At 30.7% G+C, this 27,253-nt stretch overlaps 1 protein-coding gene across 2 annotated transcripts; it reads right to left on the bottom strand.

Annotated features, from left to right (window-relative positions):
• Positions 1-10,552: 10,552 nt before the first annotated feature.
• LOC137806522 (uncharacterized protein At4g18490) lies at positions 10,553-20,827 on the bottom strand. 2 transcript variants are annotated; one of them, XM_068606707.1, is made up of 15 exons: positions 20,532-20,827; positions 19,867-19,953; positions 19,276-19,402; positions 18,752-18,934; positions 17,787-18,617; positions 17,435-17,620; positions 17,223-17,360; positions 16,933-17,070; positions 13,319-13,513; positions 13,055-13,217; positions 12,663-12,730; positions 12,531-12,567; positions 11,967-12,131; positions 10,908-11,018; positions 10,553-10,818 (listed from the first exon to the last, which is right to left on the bottom strand). In XM_068606707.1, the coding sequence occupies exons 2-15, from the start codon at positions 19,925-19,927 to the stop codon at positions 10,762-10,764; spliced, it is 2,460 nt and encodes an 819-aa protein (XP_068462808.1). In that variant the 5' UTR covers positions 19,928-19,953; positions 20,532-20,827; the 3' UTR covers positions 10,553-10,761. The 2 variants fall into 2 exon arrangements, with proteins under 2 accessions (XP_068462808.1, XP_068462809.1); XM_068606708.1 differs by lacking the exons at positions 12,531-12,567; positions 12,663-12,730 and having other exon boundaries at positions 20,532-20,792.
• Between the last annotated feature and the right edge of the window lie 6,426 nt (positions 20,828-27,253).

Genomic DNA, 27,253 nt, shown 5'->3' with positions numbered 1-27,253 from the left:
ATATTCAAAGATGTAGTTTGTTATCAAATCTTAACAAACTCTTAAATTGCATTAAAAGATTGGTCAAAGCATTTAATGACTGGAGCGTAAGCAATTAAAACATTTAAAACTTAGTCAAACAGAAAACAGTTTTTTTGTTATGGTCCCAAAACAAACAATCGGTTGTTTCCTCGAATCAATCGGTTGTTTTGGTACTTAACAGTTCAACCATTTTAAAAACAGTTTTCAATCTTTTTCACAAAACACCTAAGTACAAACAATCGGTTGTTTCGATAAAACAATCGGTTGTTTTAACTTAGTTTGAAAACATTTTACTTTCACAAAGATTGAGAATGTTAATGCTTTAGATTTAATCAAAGGGTGGATTACAACATATAAACTATCCCTGAACTAAACTAAATCAGCACAACAACATCAAACACAGCAGAGGCTTCAACATCCTTCAAAGGATTTGGATTCTTCAAAACTTGAACACCACTTGGTTCAACAGTAATATTATTAATAATGTTATTAATAATATTATCAAGAATATACTAATAATATTACTATAATATTAATATTATTAATAATATGAATAATAATAATAATATTGGTAATATTAATATTATTAATAATTATAATAACATTTTAATAAATACAATTATAATAAGAATAATAATAATAATCATGATAATGATGATAAAACTAATTTAGTATAGTGATTAAAGGTTGTTTCTTCATCGGAACTTGAGTTTGTTAGCAGTTTTTTTTTATATGTAGGTAAATTACTTATGCCTAAATTATTTATGAAATTTATAGATAAATCATTTTTTTAGTGAAAAAATAAAGTAACATACATATTGGCAAGTAAGGATAAAACTCAATTTGATTTATAATATATATTCAAATGGTTAATATTCGACCAAAGGAAAATACAAACATAAACTACTGAATTTGAATTGGAATATGCACTTAAACCAACCTCTTTTATGTATAACTTATTGTTGTTTTGAGAATTTGAAAACCAAACCAGCATTCTCAATATATTTATGAATCAGACGTGTCATAAAAATACTCGTAACTTAGAAGCAACTAACGTGAATCATAGAAAGAAAGAAGAAGTTATAGATAGAAGAAAGTATTATAGAAACTTTACATGCAAACTAAAACCACCTACGAACCCACCTCTTCATTTCACTAACAGCAAGTTTTAGTGGTCCTGAGATGATGATGTTTTGTTTCATGTTATTCTATTAACTTCCTTCATGAATACACGCGATCCAATAATTGTTTTTTATTGTCTCCGGTTTTGAATTATTATTTTTTTTATCAGTAATAATAAATAAATAAATAAATATGAATAGGGTGGTTCAACTCTTATACATAATGACAATCATAATCATACCTAATAGACATACTCTCAAGTATGGTTATACAAGACATTCCTAACTACTTAACCCAGAAAAAGACACCTAGCATATTAAGTAAACATCTCATAAGATTGTTCTAATACAAATCATTGGATCTATGCATCAATCAGAAAAAGAAAAAAACGCAGATTATGACTTGGATGAAACCAAGACCAAGTCTTAAGTTTGACAGAAAAAAAAAAATAGGATTTGATATATATATATATATATATATATATATATATATATATATATATATATATATATATATATATATATTAATTATAAATTTCTCTTTATAGACTTTTTCTCAAAATTCTTTGGGTTTCATTTATTTTACACACATTTTGTTTATTCCCACTATTTAAAATTCCAAAATATTACCACTTATTGGTATTCTTGAAAAGGCTATGTTTATTAATATTTCGTTTGCTTCGGAAGTTGAAATAAAATATGACTACAGTATGTTCTCATATTAATTTAAGCATCAACACATAAAAATAAGTTCTTATATTTTTATTCGTTTTCATTAAAATCTAATGGATTGTGGTTTTTTCTAACAAATTAAACCTGATTGTTCATAGTAATAATAAGATACGATTTATGTAAAATACAACATTCATTCACACAAAAGGAAATTAATTCTATTAAATTATAATTAATTTATCTTAATTCCCTGCTTATGATAATGTATATAGCTATGGCATTAAAATTTTATAATTTGTACCACAAGCTATCAAAACCTGTGAAGAATCATTCTACTTTTGGATTTCAGCAAGTACAGCATAGGGGCAGAGGAATGGAACAAATATGTGATCCGTATTTTCTGGGTTAAATTATTTCCTCTACAAAGAATCTATATTTTTATTTCTTTTTATAATCACGGAAACAAAATTACTAAGTTCAAATTTTGTGTTAAGTATCCAAATTCTTACTTGATACATACTAGTCCAATACGCCAGACATTTTGTTGAACATGATATGATAAAGTGGGGCGCAAGCCACACAACTTGTGGTTTGCTGAGAAAAGCACATGGATGACTATTTATTATAATCGTTGGTCTGCTTAGGTCCGTTCCACATAATCCGCAGCCTGCACAAGTCAAGTGCGAAGTGGGGCGGGCTAGCCCACTTAATCTACATAACTTAAAAATGTATAAATCTTTTTTTCACCCTGATATTTTTTTTCATGTAGTCTCATATTTCACATTCCAAGATTTTTAATAACATCTCACATTTCACATCCCAAAATTTTTAATAACATCTTATTATAAAAATAATATTATGAAACTATTTACCTAATGCATATAAATAAAAAAGAATTAAATTTATTCAAAATTTCTATTTAAAAAATTACATTTTATTATTTTTTTTATAAATATTTCTTATACGGATTAGATTAGAAAAACCAATTCATATATTCTATGCGGGAGGAAGCCAACTTGTATTTTACTGAATAAATAAATAGGGATTTTGCACTACAACCAATTCTAAATGAATTAAAGCCACAGATGAAAAATAGTTGTATCACTAAATTCCAAATCATTCAACATAATATCTTTTCTGATTTGAGGGAGGCTATAATATTATCTTTTCTGATTTTGTAACATGATAATCAAAGTGTTGCAGCTCTATGTGGTAATTAAATATATAATATGAAGAATAAACTGAAATAAAAGCTTGAGTCTGAAGCTACCCCACATGTTCTTTTGTGAAAGAAAAAGCTTATCCATTGGAAGTGGTTGCAGTTACTGTATTTGTTATTGTTGGCCGGCATTGTATATGAGAATGATGAATAGAGTTTAGGGTTGAAAAGAAGATGAGAATATATCATTTCTATTATATTCTTAATCTTATCCTCTTTCTAACTTCCATTACGTGGCTTTTTTTCTTTTTAACAAACTTCCCATTATCATCGCAATTCACTTTCATATATACTTTTTTAAGCTGCACTTTCATATACTTTTCTTTTTAGTAACCACAAACTATTTTCCACCAAAAAACTATGCATTAGCAAGTTACTATTATTGGCCATCGCGATTCTCGCATATACCATTGATTCAGATTCAAAATCTATAATATAACATTGATTCACTTTCAGCATCAAAGTGGAAAAACTAATATTTCTCCCACACACCTTTCGAGTGTGAGATAATGAGAGATACATAGTACATGAAAGAAAACAAAAATAAAGTAATAAATGCTGCTTAAAAAATTATTCTTCACCGAACTTGGATTCTCCTTAGGACCTATTAAGGGTGGTCATGGAGTGAATTTTCAAAAATCCATATCCAATCTAAATCTAAATATTTGGATCAGATTTAAAATCTAAATCCATATTTCTTCTAAAAATAATTTGGATTTCTATAAATCCAAATCCAAATATTTGATTGATCTAAAATCCAAATCCATATTTTTTATAAATTTATATAATATCAAAAAATTATTAATGTAATGTAACTTAATTTTTTTATGATAAAGATTAATCATTAATTTTTTTTAACGTTAAGCTTATGTTTTCAATTAGTTATTAATTTTAATATTTTATAGTAGCTTAACATTTTTACATTTACGCATTTATTATTTATTTAATATATATTTAAATAAGTAAGTTTGATTTTAGGAGAAATTTTTTATCCTGATTTTATTTTCAGTTATATCTATTCAGATAAAATATAAATTAAATAATTTTAATATGTTTAATTTAAAATTTTCGTTTTATGCATATTTTAATTTTGATAAAAAAAACTTAATATAAAATTACTCCGTTATTTTTATTAAGATAAAACATTCTCTATTTTTTATTTTTTTTTTTATAAAAATTATTTAATTTTTAAAATATTAAAATAAATTGTATAAAAGGGATTATTTTTCACTGATGTCAATTCAGTAGAAAAAATTTATTTTTCAAACTAAATTTATATTTTCTAAAAAAACTAACAATATTAATATAAAAATATGTAAAAAAATTAATATCATATAAATATTAAAAATATATAATAAAATAATAATTTAATAATACTAAAAATTAAAATTACAGATAATCAATATTCAGTGATACAGAAAAAGTAATTATATACAATTACAAACTATACATAAAATTGGTGATTTTTTTTATGTTATTGTTAAAGTAATGAGTGTAAAAAATCAACCATTAAATTTATATTTTACTTAGAATATTCTTTAAATGTAAATATATTTTTAGATAAAAAATTTTGGTATATTACTGTTTGCATATGGTCCCTCTCAAGTGTATATACATGAAGATAACTGAAAATCTATATTGTATTTAAGTGAAGAAAAAAAAATTGTTTGTGAAAAAAAAGGTAAAAAATCAGATTTATAATTCAAATCCATATTTTTTATAAAAATAATTTGAAAATTCAAATCCAAATTAGATTTTATATCAAATCTATATTTTTATAAAAAAAAATAAGGTAAATTGTATTTTAAATCAAAATCCATGTACTTTTTTAAAATTAACATAATATTAATATATTAATATAAAAACAGGTTCAATTCCCTATCTAGCACCATTTACACTTTTATTTCCCTATCTAGCACCATTTTGTTTTTATTTCCTTATCTAGCACCTTTTTGTTTTTATTTCCCTATCTAGCACCCTTTTATTTTTTATTTCCCTATCTAGCACAATTTCAAAAATAAATAAATAAATAATAAATTAAATATTTTTTGATAATTTTAATTTTGAATACATTAAAAAATAAATATTTTTAATGTTTAAAATAGTTAGAAATATAATTAATGAATAAAGAAATGAGTTTTTACAAAATAAAAATAAAAAAGTAATGAATTAAAAATGTTTAGTTAAATTATTTTTTTAAGAATTAAGAAAATAAAAAATTAAACTCTACAACAACATAAAAGTTGAATATATAAACATAGATTAGTATTTGTTTTTATTATTATTAATGATGTAATCATGTTCATTTCAAGTAAACAATACAGGACATAATTATAAAAAAATCAAAGTCAATTAGTATTAATTAATATTGAACGCACAAATAATATTGAAGTGTCTATCTACCTTAAATGCAAAATCCTAAAAAAAAACTAATGCAATTGCTAATAAGAAGAAGAAAAATGTAAAAATAAATAAATATAGAAAATAAAAACAACAACATTGCAAGAGATTTGTCATGTTATGAAAGACTATTTGATGGAACTCATAAATGAAGAGTATTGGCCTGCATACACTGGTCAAATACTATGCCCAAGTCCTGACATGAAAATAACCTCAAAGGGGAGACATAAGTCAAGTCGAATAAAAACTGATATGGACATAAGAGAACAACATGATCAAACAAAAAAATGTTCATATTGTCAAACACAAAAAGAACATGTCCCAACATTATTGGATTGTGCACTTCTCGTCATTAATTATGTTTCATTTCGCACAAATTATTTAATGTACCATTGAAGAAAATATTAAATGAATGATCATCTTTTATTTATTTTTCTTTTTATGATCAACATCTACTTATTTAATATCGTCTTATATCTCTTATCTTTATCTTGTTTGGATTTTTATATTTTTTATATCTTGTATATTTATCTTATTTTGTTTTGCCTTTATTTTATATCTTATATGTTTTTAGTTATTATTTTTTTCTGCCATTGTTTATTTATTTTTATTTTTATTTTCTATACTTATTTATTTTTGCATTTTTTTCTTCTCATTTTTGCATTTGCATTAGTTTTTTTTTTAGGATTTTGCATTTAGGGTAGACACTTCAATATTATTTGTGTTCACTATTAATTAATACTAATTGACTTTGGTTTTTTTATAATTATGTCCTGTATTTTTTACTTGAAATTAACATGATTACATCATCAATAATAATAAAAATAAATACTAATTTATGTTTATAGATTCAACTTTTATGTTGTTATAGGGTTTAATTTCTTATTTTCTTTATTCTTAAAAAAATAATTTAAACTAAACATTTTTAATTTATTACTTTTTTATTTTTATTTTGTAAAAACTCATTTCTTTATTCATTAATTATATTTCTAACTATTTTAAACATTAAAAATACTTATTTTTTAATGCATTCAAAATTAAAATTATAAAAAAATTATTATTTATTTATTTTTGAAATGGTGCTAGATAGGGAAATAAAAAATAAAAGGGTGCTAGATAGGGAAATAAAAACAAAAGGGTGCTAGATAGGGAAATAAAAACAAAAGGGTGCTAGTTAGGGAAATAAAAGTGTAAATGGTGCTAGATAGGGAATTTACCCATAAAAACATGTAAAAGAGTTGAATATTATAAATATTAAGAAAATATAATAAAATTATAATTTAATAATACTAAAAAACTTAAACATAACATAATATATATATTCTTAACTTTAAAATACACCTACCTATAATACTTGAAATTTGAAAATATTATATTAATTTATTATGTATAAAATATTGGAGCAAATAAAATTATAAAAAAAATGTATAAGACTTGGTTGTTTCATTGTGTGTGAGAGCAGATAAAATTACAAAAAATTAATAAGAGGCTGGAGAGAGAGGTGCGGAGAGAGAGAACCAAAAATGAGAAAAAGTATAAAAAAAGTGGTTTGGGTAGAGATACTGGAGTGAGAGTCTCCTTTCAAAAATTTGGATTAGAAATTTGGATTTTCCAATTTCTAAAATCCATATAAACAAAATGGATATCTGATTTGAAAATATAATAAAAATGTGGATGAAATTAAAAACTGAATTTAGATAAACGGATTTTTAATGGATTAGAGTAGTGTAAAAGTGGAACAGTTTTACCAAACCAGATTTTTTGCCCAGCCCTACGACCTATAATGGTTGGATAATGTATCTCATTTTAAATCACCACATGTTTCTATAATCTAAAATATGTGTGGGCTTTATGGGGAAGAGTTTTTTTTAGTTGATATTAATAGAGATTGTTTTTCAATTAATATTGTCAAAATTACTAATTATAGGTTGAATTATTTCTAGGTTGATGTTGTTTAAGATTTTTTCAAAATCATGTTAGTTAAACTATTTTTAAAGGATGACAATATTTTTTTAAATTTTATTCTTTCTAACTTTTATTGGTATTTGTAGAAAAAAAATCGACTTTATAAATATTATTTTTATCCAAAATTAGTCAGGATTTGATTTCTATTATCGACTAAAATTATAAAAGGTTGACGTGAATTGGAAAAAAAAAATTCAACTCATATTTAAAATTTACAAATTTCAATTCTCCGAATCAAAACATTTAAAAATTAAACAATTTAAAATAAAGTTAATTCAAACTAGTGTATTTTTTTAAAAAAATATGAAATTTCCAATCATATTAATTTAAATTTAATGTATTTAAATATTCTAAAAAAGTTGTGAAATATTAGAGAATTTAAAGTCTATTTGCTATAACCTAAGTTAAAAAAGAAATAAAGAAAATAACTTCAACAATATCTGTTGTATTTGTGATCATGGATCGATAATTTATGAATTTACCCAATCATTAATGCCCACTGTGATCGGAAAATAAAAGAGAAAATGTGTAAATTATTGGGATGAAACAAAGATACTCGTTTGAACTTACAGAGCGTAACAAAATATTCCTTCGACAATTTTACAGAAAATGCATGCCAACCTTCTGCCGCCAAATGAAGCATTGGTTGCTGCTTTTATTCTCATAATACACGCCACCTTTTTTATTTCCATCACAAATAGTTATACCAAAACTTAAAAGCTTAAAAACTTTAAAACAGGAATAATGCGCTAAATTAATTCTTGGAACTATGAGTTTCAAATAATTCAGTTCTTCAAATAACCAAGTCTTTTTTTTGGGATGGGTTTGAATATACCTTTCTTCATAAAAATTTCTAAGAAAAATAAATAAGCTTTCGTAAATTATAATTAATTTATGCACAACTTAAAAAAAAAATAGAAATTTTATTGAGGAAAGTTTTTATTAATTCATCATGCATAAATTAACTTTATCATTTTAGAAAACTTATTTAATTTTTTCCTTATTGAGAAGTTTGTCCAAACACATTTAAAACAAAGACTGGTGATTATTTCAAGAGTTAAAGTAAGTGAAACTCGTAGCTTCAAAAAATTAGTTTAGCGTATTACCCACTGGTTTGAAGTGATGATGTGCATCTGGGCCACCCGGACTCACCCGGTTGGGTCGGTAGTTGGGGCTTCTTCCTGCATTACTATTTCTGAACCCAATGCTGTAGGACACCTTAACACTCTTCATGGCTAGGCTTCTGCCTTCTGAACCTGGATAAAGGTAGTGCTTGATACTACTGAGGAAGATGGAACTAGGGGGAAAGTAAGAAGATAATGGGTGATGATTTCCCAAGGGGCGTGTCTCAGACATGGAGAATGAGAGCAAGAGAAGTAAAGTGCAGAAACAAATACTCAGTCTGGCCATTTTCCTTTCAAGATTCTGAAAAATGCTTGACAAATTTGCTGTATATTCTTGTGAAGAGGTAGCATGTATTTATAGATTCTGAAATGTTTACTTCATTATTTTATTTTGTAGTGATCCAAGTGGAAGTCCTTATTGCATTTCCTAATTCTTTTTGTATTTATGTGAGCACTTCCTAATTGTCATAAGCTTTTATAAATTCTGTGTTTGGACATTTGTGCCTAAAGATTCATTTTGGAGGCATGCAACTCTCCAATCTGTTGCCAAGTGAGTGTATAGCTGTGTCGTATACGAAAAAGAAAAGGGCTAGTCCCATTTCTCTCCATGTTGCCTTTCGACCTTCGAAAGATCCCACTGTGAATGATGGCTAATTTGTCAGACTTGTTTTGGAGCTGATTCAACTATGTCTTTTTGTGATGTCTATCTAAAGCTAATTAATATCATGCTTCTTCGTTTAGTGCTAGTTCTTCGTTTCCTTCCAGGCAGGGGTTTGAGTTGATGGAAGGAAGAATTAAGCTTCCAACAGTCTGTTTTTTATCTAAAGAATTGCGAGATTCTTTCTCGCAACTAGATTGAGGAAGAAAATCATAGATGATTCTTGATGATCATGTATAACTTATAATTACTATTTACACGTATCGGTAAATCTGACCACTCATTGACAGTGGAGTACTATGAAACTTAGGCACCCTCTTCAATTAGGTGACTCATTGTCGGGCACATCCAAAACCAATACGGTTACAACAAAGCGTCAAATTTAGAAAGCATTCTTTTGGATTCTCTAGCATAACTCTCACCCGGCTTCTACATAACATTAAAGGGGAGAAAGATCATTTTTTTCTCAAGTTAAAATCTCGTAGAATTAGATGTAAGAAATATATCTATATAATCGGTAATGTCTTCTAGATTGTCTTTCTCAATAATGATGATAAAAAAGAGATGAAATATCCACCTTTTAGACTTTTAGATGAATAATTATATTCATTTGTGTATTGTTATATTTAACTAACCTTTTTATAAATATTTTTTAATATAAAAATTTTGATGGTCAATTTAAATAATTTATTAAGTTCAATGGTATATATATATATACACGCGCGCTGTGTTGTATATTTTGAAGATTATAAATGTATTCATTGATGGACTCCAACTTTTAGCTTTGCAAATGTACTCATCGTAGACTGTTTCTTCCTTCACCTCCATATTTTCTTCCGCAACCTCTATACACATCATGAAAATACATTTTTATCCTTCTTGTTTCATCCCATAGAATAGTTTCTGGATTATGTAATCTGGAAACTCATTTGAAAAAAGACTTCCGGATTACATAATCCAGAAGCTAAATAAGACTTCCAGATTATGTAATCCGGAAAGTAAGCATGCATCTGAAAAAAAGACTTCCGAATTATGTAATCCAGAAGCTAATTACAAATTTAAAAAATGACTTCCGGATTACATAATTCGAAATATTATAGAGGGGCTTTTTTGAAAATTCGAAAATTTATGGAGATGAAAGAAAAAGGTATGGAGGTGCAGGAAGAAACAGTCATCATCGTATTGTTCTCTGCCAAAAGTCTTGACACTGCCAAAAAGTCTTGACAGTAGAATTTTCTAAGACGCAATTGGCTTCGATTGAAAAAGCTAAAGTTTATTTTCTCTTTTTTTTCCTTTTCCTGTACGTAGTTAAAAAGATAGTTGAGTTAATGAATGCGTAAGGTAAGGGTCAAATACAAATTTAAAACCACAATAGACCAAACAAATGACAAAATTCTTAATTTCTTATTGTAAGGAAAACAAAAATGTTAGTTAAGTTCAGATAACGCTGAAGGAATACATGTATTCAGTCCTTAAATTCAGATGATCACTAATACGTGGCAACTTTTTTGTTTAGAATAGGCAACACGTAGCAAAGATCTTTCTACATACATACCTCCGAATGCAATAATTTGTAGCCGATCAAGTTTGGATCCCCTTAGACATCAACTGGGAAGCAAATTTCTGAACCTTCCGAATGTTCACAAAATGTCAAGGAAATAACCAGCATTAATGTATAAAATTAAACGACTAGGAGAAAATGAACAAAAAATATAATGGGAGGATATTTCTTCTTCATAAATGGGGTGATTAAGCATCAGCAAGTTGTTGTCGTTCACAATGGCTCGAACTAACAAGTCTTTTGCTTCCTCGTGCTTCTTTTTCAGCATGCTACAAATCTGCAAGAAATCACATTGCATAGAAATCCACCATTAAAAATTATGTAAGTATATTCAGTGCAAAAACAATTTGCAACTTGAAAGTGTACACAATTATGATTTTGTTAAGCAAGCCAAGTGATACTTTGGTTTGCTTGCATAAAAAACATTACACAAGGCGGGAAATTTAGGACTATAAATCGCCTCAGGCTTGATAGTCCTAACATGTCTACTCACAAATTCTAAAATGTAAGAAATTACTTGCTGTTTTACTTCGGGGAAACGAAAGCCATATTTTATTTTTACACACACCAATCCGAATTTGGTCCACAAAGATTTGGTATTCAAAATGGGAGCTTATCTAGTGAGAGTGTATGAGAGAAGTTAATCCTAGTCATACAACCACACATATAAATGGTTAAGATTGTTATAAATTATAATTAGTCTTAATATTAACTGTTTACTTTCATTATACAAGTTGAGATTTGTTGCTCTAATATTCTCATCTCTCATATGATAACTTCCTTCAAAATGTCTTAATACGGTGCTTATAGTAAAGCAAATAACAGTGTCACAGCAACTAATTTGAGAAATAGGGTTATTTTGGTGGAACTTGCTTGGAGAGTAAGAGAGATGTTCATTCAATTTTTTATTTGTTTACTACCTGTGAAAACACAGGTGGACTGTTCTAGTGGTACTTCAAACAGAATAAATACAAAGTATTTGTTCATTCTAGTGGTACAAAATAGCATAGTAGGGTGTTTGTTCAGTAGCCAGATCAAATTCTTGAATTGTATGAAACCGTTTTCAAATGCAGATGGCAGAAGGTAACCATTTCCAGCAGACTATCTTCTTTTTTTTCAATATCACCCCTATATTGCTTAAATATACTTAGATATTGATGACCTGGTTAATTGAATAATTTTAACATAACAGTAATATAAATGATAAAATGTTCAGATCACTCACATCTTCAAGTTCTTTCATATACGCTTCAGCCTTTTCAACATTGCTGTTATCTTCCATGTGTTTAGAAGAATCAGGTATTTCCACTTCCATCACTTTAATCTCTGGTGGACTTTTAAGTCCAGAGTTTGATTGCTTGTAAAGTAAATTGTTGGGCATACTCTCCACCTGACTTCATAGAAGGATATTTGGGTAAATTTATAGAGAAATAAAAATTTATTATCTAAACTTATCCCACTTAAATATTGTCAATAGGGGAGTTTGTGCTTAATGTTCCCTGTTATATGTGGAATAAAATCTGTCTATTTATATTAGAAATCGGGGTATTCATTATTTATAATTAGATTGCCCGATTTTAGCAATTAGAATAATTGTGCCATTAGTACTATTTATGGTTTTAAATATGTATGCAATATGTATAGATGAATGATATCACGATCAATGAAAGACATTAAAACGGATTTGACAAATATCCCTAACTCCTTGTATTTATCAGTACTAAGCAGTAATCATCAAAATATATGACAACACATCAGATATGCCAATCCCTAATCTTTGGTTGTGTACCTCTCCAATAACCTCTTCTGATAATTCTTTAGAATCTCTGCAGTTAAGAATAGTTACATGTCCAGAAGTACCGGCATAAGAAATTACATAATTTATCATAAATAGTTAAGGCAATCAACTATTTCTAAGAACCTGCTTTTACTAAGAGACTGAGAGATGCGCTTTAGGGACCTCAACGATGTAAAATCAGCTTCAGAAACCTGTGGAATTGAGTCTTAGGGTAACAAACGTATCATATCTGTAACAATCAGCTTCTATGCATTTGTGTAAAGATACCATATCTTCATGTTAGAGTAACATTGTTATGAAGTTCTTTTTACGTTCTACACTTTTTTTTCTTCTTTGAAGGAAAAAAACCATTCCAGTCATCTGAATTGGAATCAACCAAGGGTCCAAGGGGAAGAATTATGCACCCAAAGTCAATAGCATTTGTAGATATGATATGGCTTGTGAGTGTCAAATAATTGAAAGTGATGAATTTTACCTTCAATCGTTCAAACGGTAAAAACTTTAAAATGTCAAACCTCAATAGTTTTTCTCTTCAAGAATGGGGTTGAAGGCTTCTTATTGTTATTGATGTCAATAGGATTGTCATTCTTTGATCTTGTAATACCCTGTATCTGAATGCTCTGGCCAGAGCTTACTATGGAGTTTGTTTCTTTTTGGTGTAAAGAAGTTGTTAGAATCCTGTTAGCCCCAAAGTTCCCGATAAATCAAAATTATTTAAACATTCTCTGCAAGAAATTAAAGAGAACGGAAGAAGGAAGTACAACAACTTGGCACTCAACCTTGAAGTTTTTAAGCTTGAAAGAGCAGGAGTGACTTTGAAATTTTTCAAAGTAAGTTTATTTCCTTCTACGGAAGTTATCCTTGATTTCTGAGAAGACTCCTTGCCTGAAGCTTCAGGTTGAGAATTTACAGATACCACCTGGTTAGTAATTATAGCTGGCTTATCTGTTAAGCAGGACAGATTAACTTGAGAACTGCAAAATTCCATACAGAATGTTATGCTCCGACTTATGATAATCCCAAAGAACTTCAAAGCACAAATTATAACTAGAAACTCTCAACACCCAAGCATTAATTTCCAGAAATCAACTAAAACGATGTAAAATATTAGACTCCAAATACATTGAATGAAATGGTTAAAAAAAAGAATCTATAGTAAGTGATCTATGAGAAGCTAATCATAAATTAAACATCCAAGCATCAAAGGAAAGGAAACAAGTTTGATGAACAATTAGGAACTAGTTTTAATCAGAAAATTGGGACCAATGATCATGGTAAGGACCAAAGCTCATATGAAGAAACATCTTTAGATTGTTTTAATCATAGTTATGACCATGCTTAGAAGTAACAAAATTAAGAACCACATAAACAAGAGACTATTGGGAACGAGACACAAATACTTGTAAATATGCATCTTCTTCATATTCTTCCATCAACTTACTCTTCAATTTTTATTCATCTCATTCTTCAATTAATTCCTTTTACTCAATCCAGGACATATAATATAAATGAATAATTAATCAAGTGAAACTCTTATTTCTTTTGACCATATTTAGACAATGCTTACTAAAGTGGATGGATTTGATGTGCTCAAAGCTCAACCTTGAAGTCTGCAAAGTTGTGGATGTGTGTGTCTAGGTAGATTTTGTTGTATTTCTTTCGCTAAGTATTATAATTCAAAACATCTTTAAGAAAACGTTTTAAAATCTCGTTATGTTTTTGAATTAGTTCATTCAGGTTTTAATAGTTTAAAATCACTTAAACTGAAGTCTTGTGTCTTTTAGTAAAGTATTTTAATAGGTTGATTTATCGTATCAACTGATAAAAATACTTAAGTCTTTTTAATGATTTAAAAGTCAAATGTTTTTAACGTGACCTTAAGACTTTAATATTAAATTTTTTGTCTTTTTCTGTTTAATGAAATCAACCAATTATTTCGATAAATAAACCGGGTATTTTAAGTTGATTTCTTTTGTTAGATGGAAATAAACAGTTATTTAAGAGAATCAATTAAATGTTTCTAACAGATTTATGTTATGTTTTCCAATCTGATTTTAATTGACTAATCTGTTTTCATTAATTTGAAAAACTTTTTTAGCAATCATTAAGACCTATATAAAGGTGTTTTCTGAACATTTTAAAAGTAACGAATTTCTTGAGAAAACAGATTGCAAAAGAGTCTTTGAGTTCTTGGAGATTATTTTTCATCTTGGATCATTCTGTTGTGTGAAGAAGCTTTTCTTGAGTTTGTTATTTGTTGTTTTCATACTCTGTAAAAGACTCAGGTGTTTTCATTTCATTCTTACTTGTAATCTGTTCTTAGGCGGATCCAGATAGGGTTTCTGGTTTTTTTTTATGTTTGTGAGTTTGTTTTTCTTGAAGGGTTCAAGAAACAAAGCTCTTGCTTGTAGTCCTTGTGTAATCTTTTATTTTGTGTTTAGTGAAATCTCAATGTGCTCATATCCTTTTATTGTACTATCATTTTCTGGTTTTTGGATAGTAATTTAATCGGTTAAATAAACATAACAACTGGTCTATATTTTGTTTTTATGTTTGCTTTCTATTTTACAATCGATTGAACAATGATTTTAGTTGGTTGATTTTTATGAAATTTTCAGAGTCTGACTTGAACAATTGTGAAAATTGCGAAAATCTCTTGGAAAAACGTTGATAAAGAAGAGCTCAACATCAAGATTCTGAAATGCCTTGATAGAACATGGCAGCCAAAGGTTACAACAATCTGACCACTACTTCACTATTTGGCAAACTCAGAGAACATTAGATAAATGAATCGATTGAATGAGCAAGAAATTGAAGAAAAACAAATCAAAGGGGTAACTCCAAAGTTTGCAGTTCAGAAAACTTAGGTAGAGTCAAGTGATTACAGTGATACTCAGACACTGAATCTGTTGACAAAAAAATTCAGTAGATTCTCGAAAAAGGAAGACAAGGACAAGGCTCAATCATAAAAAAGGTATAACTCTAAAAACCAATTGATTCTAATACTTCTAACTATACCTATTTTGGATGTGGAAAGCAAGGACATATCAAGATTGAATGTCCCAATGCTACAAACAAGGAGAAACAGGAAATCTGATAAAGGAGGAAAAGGAAGAAGAGCCTATATAGCTTGGTTACAATCCTAGTGTCAAACACAAATCTTTTGTAAGTTTTTTTTGAAAACAAACCGTCCTTGCTCAAACCCTCAACAACCTATTTTTATTGTTTGAAGAAGGGTCATCCTGATAGAACCTGCAGAATTAGAAAGTTTGATTTGCCAAAAGGGCTTGTAAAATGGGTACCTAAAAGTATCATTAACACTGTTGGACCAAAATTAATAAGGGGTTAAGGGGACCAAATCTTGCTCCTTAATCTCTGGTATTTGGACAGTGGCTGCTCAAAGCATATGACAGGAGACAATAGCAAATTTGTGAAGTGGCATCTCAAGCATGAAGGTCATGTCACATATGGTGACAATAACATAGAAAGAATTCTTGACAGAGGCACTGCAGGTGACAAAAACACATTTTTGATCAATGAAGTGTTGTTCGTAGAAGGTTTAAAGCACAACCTCCTCAGTATAAGTCATTTGTGTGACAAGAACTATCAACTCATCTTCAAACCCAATATATATGAAATCAGCTTGTCTAACACACAGGGAGTATTGTTGATTGGTAAAAGAATCAACAATATTTACTTGCTTGACATTTCTGTTTCTGATATAGATTGCCTCCTAACCAAACATGAAAAATCATGGTTGTGACATAGAAGGATAGCTCACATAGAAGTTTGCATTAAATGTTGCATGAAGGTCATTTAATGCAAACAGCTAAGGAACGAAGAACTTTTCCAAGTGTCTCAACCGCTAAAAAAAGGATTTGCAACTACTCTTTCTCCCACTTCTCTATAAATAGAAGATATCTTTGTAGAAGAAAGTTTATCAACCTACAAGCTTACAAACTTTTGCTCATATATATATATATATATATATATATATATATATATATATATATTATGGTTGTACTATTGAGATCAAACAATGTCTTAAGCGTGAGTTTTATTAGATGAAGATACGTGAGCAAGGGTTATGTGACTATTAGATCAAACGAAGGAATTGTGTTTGTCGATAATAAAAAGATATTCATGTTATAAACTTTGTTAATTTTTTTAAAAAAGAAAATTAGTTTAAATTAGTATATAATTTTTATTATATTCTTTGTTTTTTTATTTTCTCTATATTTATGTAGATTTATAAGTTTATTTATCATCTATCTTACTATTCAAAATAAATAAAAAATAATTCATGATTCGAATTTCGATTGGATAATACTGGTTGTACATATTTCTCTATTTATAAAGATCAAGTCATATCTTTCACACAAAGTTGCCTTACCTCAACATATTAACATCTTTGTTTGGCATGGCCCTTTCTAGAACTGTGATCTTGCTGTTATTTACTTCTTCACAAAATGATTGTTTATTTCCTGCCAACGTTCCTGAACATGGTGTCACATCAGAAACAATGCCCTCCCTGAGCATGACCAGAAGTAACAGTCACATTCATTACAATGAAGTAACAATCTAACTTATGCCAAAATATCATTTATCCAGCGCTAGTGGAAAAGAGTCACTAGAAAGTAAGAAACTTCTAGTTTTACAGATTCACAGGAACATACATATTACCTGGTATCGCTACTACTTCTAAGATCATCTTTATTACCAAGCAACGCTGCTGCATCCTTCATTAGTTTGCTGGAATCTGTGAGGGAATCAGCTGCCATTTTGCTTCCAAATTTTGTGTCTTTTGGCCTCAAGTTCTCCCTGTTAAGAGATATAAATCAGACATTTTACCATTCTACGGCAATAACTATAATCGTTTCACAAGCATAACACACCGTTTTTGAGTGATGGATCCAAGGACCATTTCAGTATTTTTTTTGTTGCCAAGGGAAATACCCTTGGTCCCAACTGTGGATGACTGCTTTAAAGATCTGTTGCCCTCTGGTGTGCTAAACATACTTGACTGCATATCATGGAGTTTATTATCTTTAATCAACACCATCTTTTCCACTACACATTTACTGCATCAAATGAGTGAAATTGTGAAAACAGTATATATCTGAAGGGGAAAAAACCATGCCTGCTACCTTACCGAACAGAATTGTCAGAAACTCAGCTAATAACTGAAAGAAACTATAATATAATATTCATAAAGACATAATAGTAAAATGGTCGTGATAATTTTACCTGTTTGCAGGAGCCAAGTGACACACTGAAGTTGTTTCTTTGTTGTCATTATGGCATGAAATCTCCTTCAAGGCATCAGATTTATTAATATTTTCATAACTTGTATACCTATTTTCTGGCTCAGGGTCATTAGTAACTCCTTGGGCATTTCTACCTAGAGTAATTGCTTCTCCAACACTGTTATCTGACTTAGTGATGTGATGTGAGGAGGAAGGCTCCAATTGTAAGTCAACAGTATCAGGTTTCATATTTGTTGCCTTATCATTAATCTCTTGTGTGTCACCCGAAACATTAATTTCTCTGGTTCCAGAAGAAAACATTTCCGTACATTGATATGTTGTCCTATGAGTAATTTCTTGTTTATCTCCAGAAACACCACTCTCTCTTGTTCCGGATGAAATAACCTCTGTATGCTGATCTGAGATAGTGTGCTGTTCTGAATCACTCTGACCTACTGCCTCAGAACATGGCATATCGATAACCTGCTCAGATATTGATTCTGTTAAATTTTCCTTCTCAGGTAAGTCTCTTTCTTGCATGTCAAGATTCCCAGAGGATGAAATATTGGAAACAGAACCATCCTGTTTGGAAACTAGATTCCCTAGGTTACCAACCTTTGTCTCAACCTTAAATGTTTCAACCCCCTCTGGTGCATGGGACTTCACAGCCGTGCTATCATTAGATGCACGAACACCTTCATCAGTATTGCTTTTAGGCCTTTTAGCACATTCTTCATCACTTCCTTCGTTATTTACTACCTTTTTTCTTGGATTACTGTTGGAAGTAGTATCTACTTGCATGAAGCTCGAATCAAGATTGAAGCTATCCAACCTATGCCATTAAAATGATACAAAATTTTAAGAATAGACATATACCTTCAAATCACTCAACTGATGCTTCAGAAACCAAACATAACAAATGTGTGCATTAAATGATTATAGCCTCAAATATTTTCACCTACTTACTCGTTAAAATCAAAGTTGAAGTTAAACTCATCTTGCTTTCCCCGTTTTGCTCCAGAAACTTCTCCTTTCTTATCCTTAGACTGGGAATTCTTCTTTGGTGGGCATGTAAAATCAAGATCTGACATGTCCAACTTAAATGATGATATCTTGCCAAACTCACCATCCAGATTAAAATTAAGGTCCCTACCAAGGATTATTTGTAACAAGTTGAATTAGGAACTACAAAGTCATAAGTCAAAGCTGTACTACATAAGCACATGTTTATCCTGGTAATCTGTTGCTTAAATGAAAATCTCTTTTTATATAAAACATCATAACCACTATAGAAATGCAAAAAATATCAAATTTATGAACTTTGAATTTATTGTATCACCCTTCTCCAGTTTAAGTGTAAAATATCGAACCTGACAAACTAAAAGCATTTTAAAACAGAGGATTCAGAATGAAACCAATAACAGCACCCTTGCCGTCTATATTTCCCTTTTCAAAACCTAAATTAACTTTAGTAAGTTAGGAAGACTTACATTTTTTCGAAGTCAAATGGCTTCTTCTTTCCTTTAGAAACAGTGTCAAAGCCAAAGTCAATTGCATCATCATCTTCCATTGACATGGACTTCCACGAGCTAAGAAATTCCTTTCCAATTTCATCACCTATTTGAATGGACAATTGTAAAGAAATTGGTAATAGTTGCATATATCCTTATTGTTGTTTTCACCCAACCACAAGAGAAGAAAATGTTTGGTTTTCCCATGGACTAGGTGAGAATGCAAAAAAATTACAAGAAGTTGCAAGCACCTAAGAATCTTGCATCAATATTTTGGATTAAGGAGTACATGAATTAAAAAAAAATAGTAGCCCTTAAGAACGCTATAAATGAACTGCAATAAATTCCTATGCTTATCTAACTCTTATGAACCATCAACATACTAATTCCAAAACAGTGCTGACTAGTAAATTCTATTAAAAACTTAATGCACTTTCAAATGCAATCAATTCCAAGATCATCCATCCCTTCCTCTCATACTGTTATTACTTGTTTCCGAAAAAGAACTAGAAAGAATCTACTTCTAATACTCACTACATCATAGAAGTAAAAAACAATGTAGAGAAAAACCTTGTGATGTTTTTTTCTCCTTTGAATCTGCAGTTGAGGATTCCTTGTGTTGTTCTGTCATTCCTTAAGGTTGCCAAAGTTTCTGATCTACACCACAGCCAATACAAAATCGCCATATTGAAATTAAAAAGTAGGGAATAATAATATCCAACCATACAAGTTCCTTGGCCACTCGTGACTAAGAAGAGAAAGAATGAATCAATCAAGCATTTGTGAAACTAATCCATAAAAATACCAATCACTAACAACTAACGATAATAAAAAGAATAAAGAAAATTACAATAGCGGATATCCTGGCAAGCATATTTCTAACTTAAGATGAGTTCAATTTCACAAAGGATTTTCAATGAACCAGCATTTGAACCATTTTTTGACGTTGTAGATCATTCTTTAGGCTAATTCTCCTAAATCAGAAATTTGTTCGGCAATAGATCATCAATCGTAAACATTACCAAAAAGATATAGCAACTGCAGTTTGATATATTTACGAGTGTTCCAATAATCGCATTAGATGAAAATAAACGGAGGTACATGCATGATTGTTACACTAAAGTTGCTTAAAACTAAAAAGAAACTTATCACAAATCAAGTATACCCGAATCTATGCGTGTTCAATAACCGAAATTATCTGAACTTCATAGACATCAAACTTACTAAAATATTACCGAAATTGCAGCTGAAACTCGCACGCAATGTTGAGATTCGCCAACAAATGCGCCACTTACATAGCCGTGAAGCGTAGAGAACTCAATGGATACGGAATCCGGAAGATGGAGGTAAGAGAAGATAGGGATTTTCGATTTTTTGGCAACTGAATGAACGAGAATGACGATAGAGTGTGATAATGTTTTTGTTAGGTTGTGATGAGAGGGATAAAAACAGAGAATCCAGCAGCGTTTGGCTTAAAAGAAAATGAACATGGAAATAGGCACGGCTTGTTCGAATTAACTTTACAAGCACTAATGGCTTCTAACTCCAGAGTCCAAACTTAAGAAAGGCGGGAAACACGAAGAATAAAAAGGGAATGAGTATTAGGATGGCAAAAATATAAATGACAAAAAAAAAATGAAGCGACATTAAGATAAGATTATATATAGTTAAGAGATTTCTCTTAAATGGCTTGTAAATATCGGATATATTGAATACTGACACTCGTATCAATGAAATGTCTAATTCAAAAAGTATTTATTAGAATTTCTTACAATTCTAGTACGGTTCTAGGACAATTTTGAAAAAAAAAACATTAATTTTCTAAAAACTCAAATTTATTGTATAAATTTTTATAATAAACAAATCATTTTGAATCATTCATGAAAAATATTTTTTTACTCTAAAAAATAATATGAAATATACTTGTGCACATAAATCTTTATTGTCAATTTATATAATTCATGATTATATAATATATAGATTTGTGTCTCCGTGTCCTACATTTTAGATATTATACGTATCTTCGTATCCGTGTCCGTGTCATATCAGTGTCGGTACTACATACGAACTAAAAATATCTAAAGATAAAATCATCCGGGTATTTTAACTTCTTTTTAAAAGGAGTTTCCGCTATACGTAAAATTAAATTACATATATTTATTTTTATTCAATTAATTAAATTTTTTTTTAAGTTAGAAATTTATCTATGTTAATTAAGTGTGTGTGTATATATATAATATAGAAAATGTTATAAGGACACCTTTCAATGCCGTACCTCATTCTATCCAATAAATTAATTTTGGAAATTACTTCTTCATAGAACTACACCCAATTTCAGTATGGAAAGACAAAATGTTCTTAAATAAAATGGGGTACACATAAAAACATATTTTGAATTTTCTTTTAAAATATATTTCTGGATTTCTTTTTCCGTAATGAATTTTTTATATTGTGCATTTTTATTATTCAGAATAGGATTTTGATTTTTGTTTTCGAATTTTTATTTTCAAAACAAATAATCTCTTTCAAATAGATTTTCATTTATGGAATGAAGGGTATTTTAGAAAATTTAAAATTATGTACGGTGGAGGTTCAAAAATATTGGGTAATTTTTTTTCTCCACGTGACCCATTCTAAGAACATTGATATACATAAACCCAGTATTTGTAAACCTTATGTCGTTTTTTAATTTTTTTTTCTTATTTTTTATTTGATGATGTGGTAAGTATGAAAACTAAAAACTAAAAAGGAATCCAAAACTTAAAGTAAGAGAGGAAGTCATAGAGTGAGAGACCTTGAGCAAACAAAAATTTAAGTGAGAAAATCATAGTTTGAGGTCTTGAGAGAAGAGTAAACTTGAGTGAAGAGAGAAAAACATCTGGAAACCGTAATTGAAGAGAACTCATGAGCAAAGAGAAAAATATAAGTGAAAAGAGGGATTTATAATTGAAAATCGTAAGCGAAGAGAACTCCTAAGAAAAGTTGTCAGTTTAAAAGAAAAGTTGTACGTAATTGAAAATCGTAAGCGAAGAGATCAAGTTTGATCCAAGCAGATGACAGGTTCCACTTGTACTCTTTCTGTCAATTTTGCAACCTGCAAAATCTGAATTAGAATAACCAGTTAAGCTTAATGAAATATTACCTGGATACCACAAGCCAACTTCTTTAGTTCCTTGCAAATACTTCAAAATCCTTTTGACAGCATTGTAGTGTGATTCTTTAGGAGCAGATTGAAACCTTGCACACATGCACACTGCAAACATTATATCTGGCCTGTTGGCAGTGAGATACAGTAGTGATCCTATGAGTCCTCTGTATTTGGTTTCATCAACAGAAATTCCAGCTTCATCATGATCCAAATGACAGCTTGTTGAGAAGGGTGTGCTGATTGGTTTACACTTGTCCATTTCAAATTTCTTCAGCAGATCCTTGCAATACTTAGCTTGACTTAAGAAAATGCCATCCTTGAGTTGTTTGACCTGCAAGCCTAGAAAGTAGTTCAACTCACCCATCATTGACATTTCAAACTCACTCTTCATGACTTTCACGAAAGCTTCACACAATTCTCCATTGTTTGATCCAAAAATGATGTCATCCGCATATACTTGGACTAGAATTGAGTCATCTCCTTTCTTCTTAATGAACAAGGTCTTATCTGATGTGCCTCTGTCATAGCCTTGTGAGGTGAGAAAGTCACTTAGCCTCTCATACCATTGCCTAGGAGCTTGCTTGAGTCCATAGAGAGCCTTTTTGGAGTTTGAACACATATTCTGGATGTTGATGGTCTTCAAAACCTGGTGGTTGTGAAACAAATACCTCTTCATTTATATAGCCATTTAGAAAGGCACTTTTCACATCCATTTGGAATAGCTTGAACCCTTTGATGCAGGAGAAGGCAAGCAGCAGTCTAACAGCTTCTAATCGAGCCACTGCTGCATATGTCTCATCATAGTCTATTCCTTCTTCTTGTTTGTACCCTTTAGCTACAAGCCTAGCCTTGTTTCTGGTGATCACTCCATGCTCATCCATCTTGTTTCTAAATATCCATTTTGTTCCAATTACATTCATCTCAGGTATTCTAGGAACAAGAGTCCAGACCTCATTAAGAGCAAATTGATTCAGTTCCTCTTGCATGGCTAAAATCCAGTTGCTATCCTTGAGAGCTTCATTCAAATTCTTGGGTTCAACTTAAGATACAAAGGTCATTGCTTCACAGAAATTGTTCAAGGATTTTCTAGTTGACACTCCTTTCTCAATGTTCCCAATGACATTATCAAGGGTTAAATCTCTTGGGGTTTTCCATTCTTTTGGCAAACCTGCAACTGCAGTAGATTCTTGTATAGCATGTGTATCAGCAGTATCAAAATGAATCGATTCATTTTGATTTAAAACAGATTTAAATTCATTACTGTCAGGGTCATCAGCAGCAGTTTTAGATATGCTATGATCAGTTTCATAAAAAACAACATGCATTGATTCTTCTACTATAAGCAACCTTTTATTGAAGACTCTATATGCATGACCATTCAAAGCATAACCAATGTGCACACCTTCATCAGATTTAGCATCAAACTTACCAAGATTTTCTTTGCCATTATTCAATACAAAGCATTTACACCCAAATACTCTAAGGTGGCTTACACTAGGTTTTCTGCCCTTATACAATTCATATGGGGTTTTCTTAAGAATTGGTCTTATTAAGGTCCTATTTAAGACATAACCTGCAGTATAAACAGCATCAGCCCAAAAATACTTAGGTAGCTTAGATTCATTTAACATAGTTCTAGCTAGTTCCTCTAGTGATCTATTTTTCCTTTCAACTACACCATTTTGTTGGGGTGTCCTAGGGGCTGAAAAGGTATGAGCTATCCCATGCTTCTCACAGAACCTCTCAAACTTAGCATTTTGAAACTCTCCCCCATGATCACTTCGAATTGATTTAATGCAGCAACCATTTTCATTTTGCAGAATTTTTGCTAATTTCTTAAAGGCAGTGTAAGCATCATGTTTATGTGCAAGAAATAAAGTCCAAGTAAATCTAGAGTAATCATCCACAACAACTAAAGCATACAAATTTCCAGCCAAGCTAGCAACTCTAGATGGACCAAATAAGTCCATATGTAACACATCCAATGGATTTTTTGTAGAGACAATATCCTTTAACTTGAAAGAGGATTTGATTTGTTTACCTTTCACACAAGCATCACAAAGCCTGTTGTCCTGAAATTTAATGTTAGGCAAACCAGAAACTAAATCTTTAGATTTCAATTTATTCAAGTGATTTGTGTGTATGTGAGCTAACCTCCTGTGCCACAACCAAGACTCATCACTTCTGGACAACAAACACTCATTTGAAGAGTTAGTTTCCATGATATTCAACAGATAAATGTTATTCACTCTCTTACCAGTAAACAGTACCTTACTAGATGAATTACTTGAGATTGTGCAGCCATTTGACTCAAAATTCACTTTGTATCCTTTGTCACAAAGCTGACTTATGCTGAGAAGACTATGCTTGAGTCCTTCTACATACAGCACGTTCTCAATGGTTGTTGAGTTCCCTGTTCCAACAGTGCCTCTGCCCAAAATCCTCCCTCGGTTATTATCACTATAGGTTACATGTCCTTCTGCTTTGAGCTTCAAGCTGGTAAACTTTGTAAGATCTCCAGTCATATGCTTGGAACAGTCACTATCCAAGTACCACTGATTTTTCTTGCTGCCAATCTGCAAAACAGAATAAAAATGATACAAATGGTACCCTTTTCAGTATAGGGTCCAACACAGATTAAAGCCTTCTCTTTGGTAGCCATTTTGCTAAGTTCTTAGGAACAAGATGCTTTCTAGCAATGCAAGACCTAGATGTATGACCAGATTTCATGCAGTAAAAACAGGTTACATGAGATGCCTTTTTGCCACTGTTAAAAGCTGAAAAAACTGATTTTGCTGGAACAAAAAAACTTGAAAGCTTTTTGACATTGGTTACATTTCCAGGGGTATAACCAAGTCCATTCTTATTGAAAACAGCATTATGTGATCCAAGGAGAGACTCAAGGTTTTCTCTTCCCTTGGTGAAATTGGAAAGGGTTTTCAGCAAATACTCCACTTGTTTTTCCAATTTTTTGCAGTTTTCACAGGATTTAATAGAGGCATGCAAGCAAGTTAGTTCAAGGCTTACCAAATATGTTTTGGCTTTATGCAATTCTTCCTCAAGTGTTTTTACTTTAGGTGCAAGCACATTATTTACCTTTTGCAGCTTATTGCATATTACAGCTAGCCTATTGGCTTCATCATGTGTTTCCTTGAAGGCAGCAAGCAAATCATCATAGTTATCAGAATCAGCAGAAAAATTACTTACTGAATCAGAGCTTGACTCCTCATCCTTCATCATGAAGCACAAATTGTTCTCCTCATCTTCTGTTGAAGAACTGCTGGTTGAGGATGCTTCATTTTCCTCCCATGAGATGTAGGCTCTTCTTCCCTTGTTCCTTTCAAATTTCTTGCTGGCAGATTTGTCCCTTGTTTGATTGTCTGGACAATCTGTTTTGATATGCCCTGTTTTGCCACATCCAAAGCAAGTATATTTAGAGGAATTTGAATCATTGGGTTTAGGATACCTTCTTTTCTGCTGGTTCCTATTTTTGTTTTTCTTCCTCAGGAATTTGCTGAATCTTTTTGTAAGAAGGCTGATTGTATCATCATCTTCAGCATCTTCTTTTTCTTCCTTGATCCCATTCAGTTCAGTTGCTTTCAGTGCAAGACCTTTGGGTTTTCTCTCTGTTGTTTCCTGCTCTTTAAGTCTTTTAAGCTCTAGCTCATGCTCCATCAGCTTTCCAAACAGTGCAGCAGTTCCCAACTTTGACAGATCACGGCTTTCAAAGATAGCTGTCACCTTTGGTTGCCAGCTTCTGTCGAGGCACTTCAATATCTTTATGTTGAGTTCCTCTCTGTCAAATTCTTTTCCCAAGCCAGTGAGGTGATTCACAATATGGGTGAATATTTTCTGCACATCAGCAATGCTCTCCTCGGGTTGCATTTTGAACAGTTCATATTCTTGGATGAGCGCATGTTTCCTTGACCTTTTCACATCTTCAGTACCCTCATGAGTCACTTCTAAGACTTCCCACATCTCCTTAACTGACTTACATTGAGATATCCTGAAGAACTCATCCATTGTCAATGCAGAGGTTATGATGTTCTTGGCCACAAGATCATGTTGAGCCTTCCTCCTTTCGGTCTCATTCCATTCTGATCTTGGCTTTACCTTTTCTTCATCCTTGACAACCTGCATTGGCACATAAGGTCCATTGACCACAACTTCCCAAATTAATGCATCAATGGATTCCATGAAAATTCTCATTCTAACTTTCCAAAATGCATAATTCATTCCATTGAACATAGGTGGTCTATTAACAGCAGAACCCTCAGCAAAAAGCACATTAAACTCATACATTATTACAAACAAACTTGATTAAAATACAAGTCCTAGCTCTTGATACCAATTGTTGGGTTTAATAGGGCCAAAGTTCAAGAGGGGGGGGGGGGTGAATTGACCTTTTAAAACTTTCTCGCAGAAACAATGTTTAACACAGTTTTACAGAAAATAAATCGATTTATGTGAAAATGAACAGATTTATTTCAGCACTGTTTTTGTTTGAAAAGCTTTTAATACAACAAGGTTAATCACAAGATTATGCAGATAGATTTTCCAGATGCACACACACAGATATCAGATTGAAAAACAGTGAAACTCAAAAACAACAAACCTTAATTCCAATTCGTGTGATTTAGGTTCAGTTAAGGGCTTGACAATTAGTGAGACAATCTATCACACACAACCTGTTTTATTAGTCTTTAACAGATTATCAGTGTTCTTATTGAAACCAGACAGTTTTCCAGAAATTAAGAACAATGAATCACAGAACAGCAAGCTTCAACTTTAAGCAATTGCTTAAGGTTC

Source organism: Phaseolus vulgaris, chromosome 3, assembly GCF_000499845.2.
Source record: "Phaseolus vulgaris cultivar G19833 chromosome 3, P. vulgaris v2.0, whole genome shotgun sequence".
Classification (NCBI taxonomy): Eukaryota; Viridiplantae; Streptophyta; class Magnoliopsida; order Fabales; family Fabaceae; genus Phaseolus; species Phaseolus vulgaris.
This window is presented reverse-complemented; position numbering and strand designations above follow the sequence as displayed.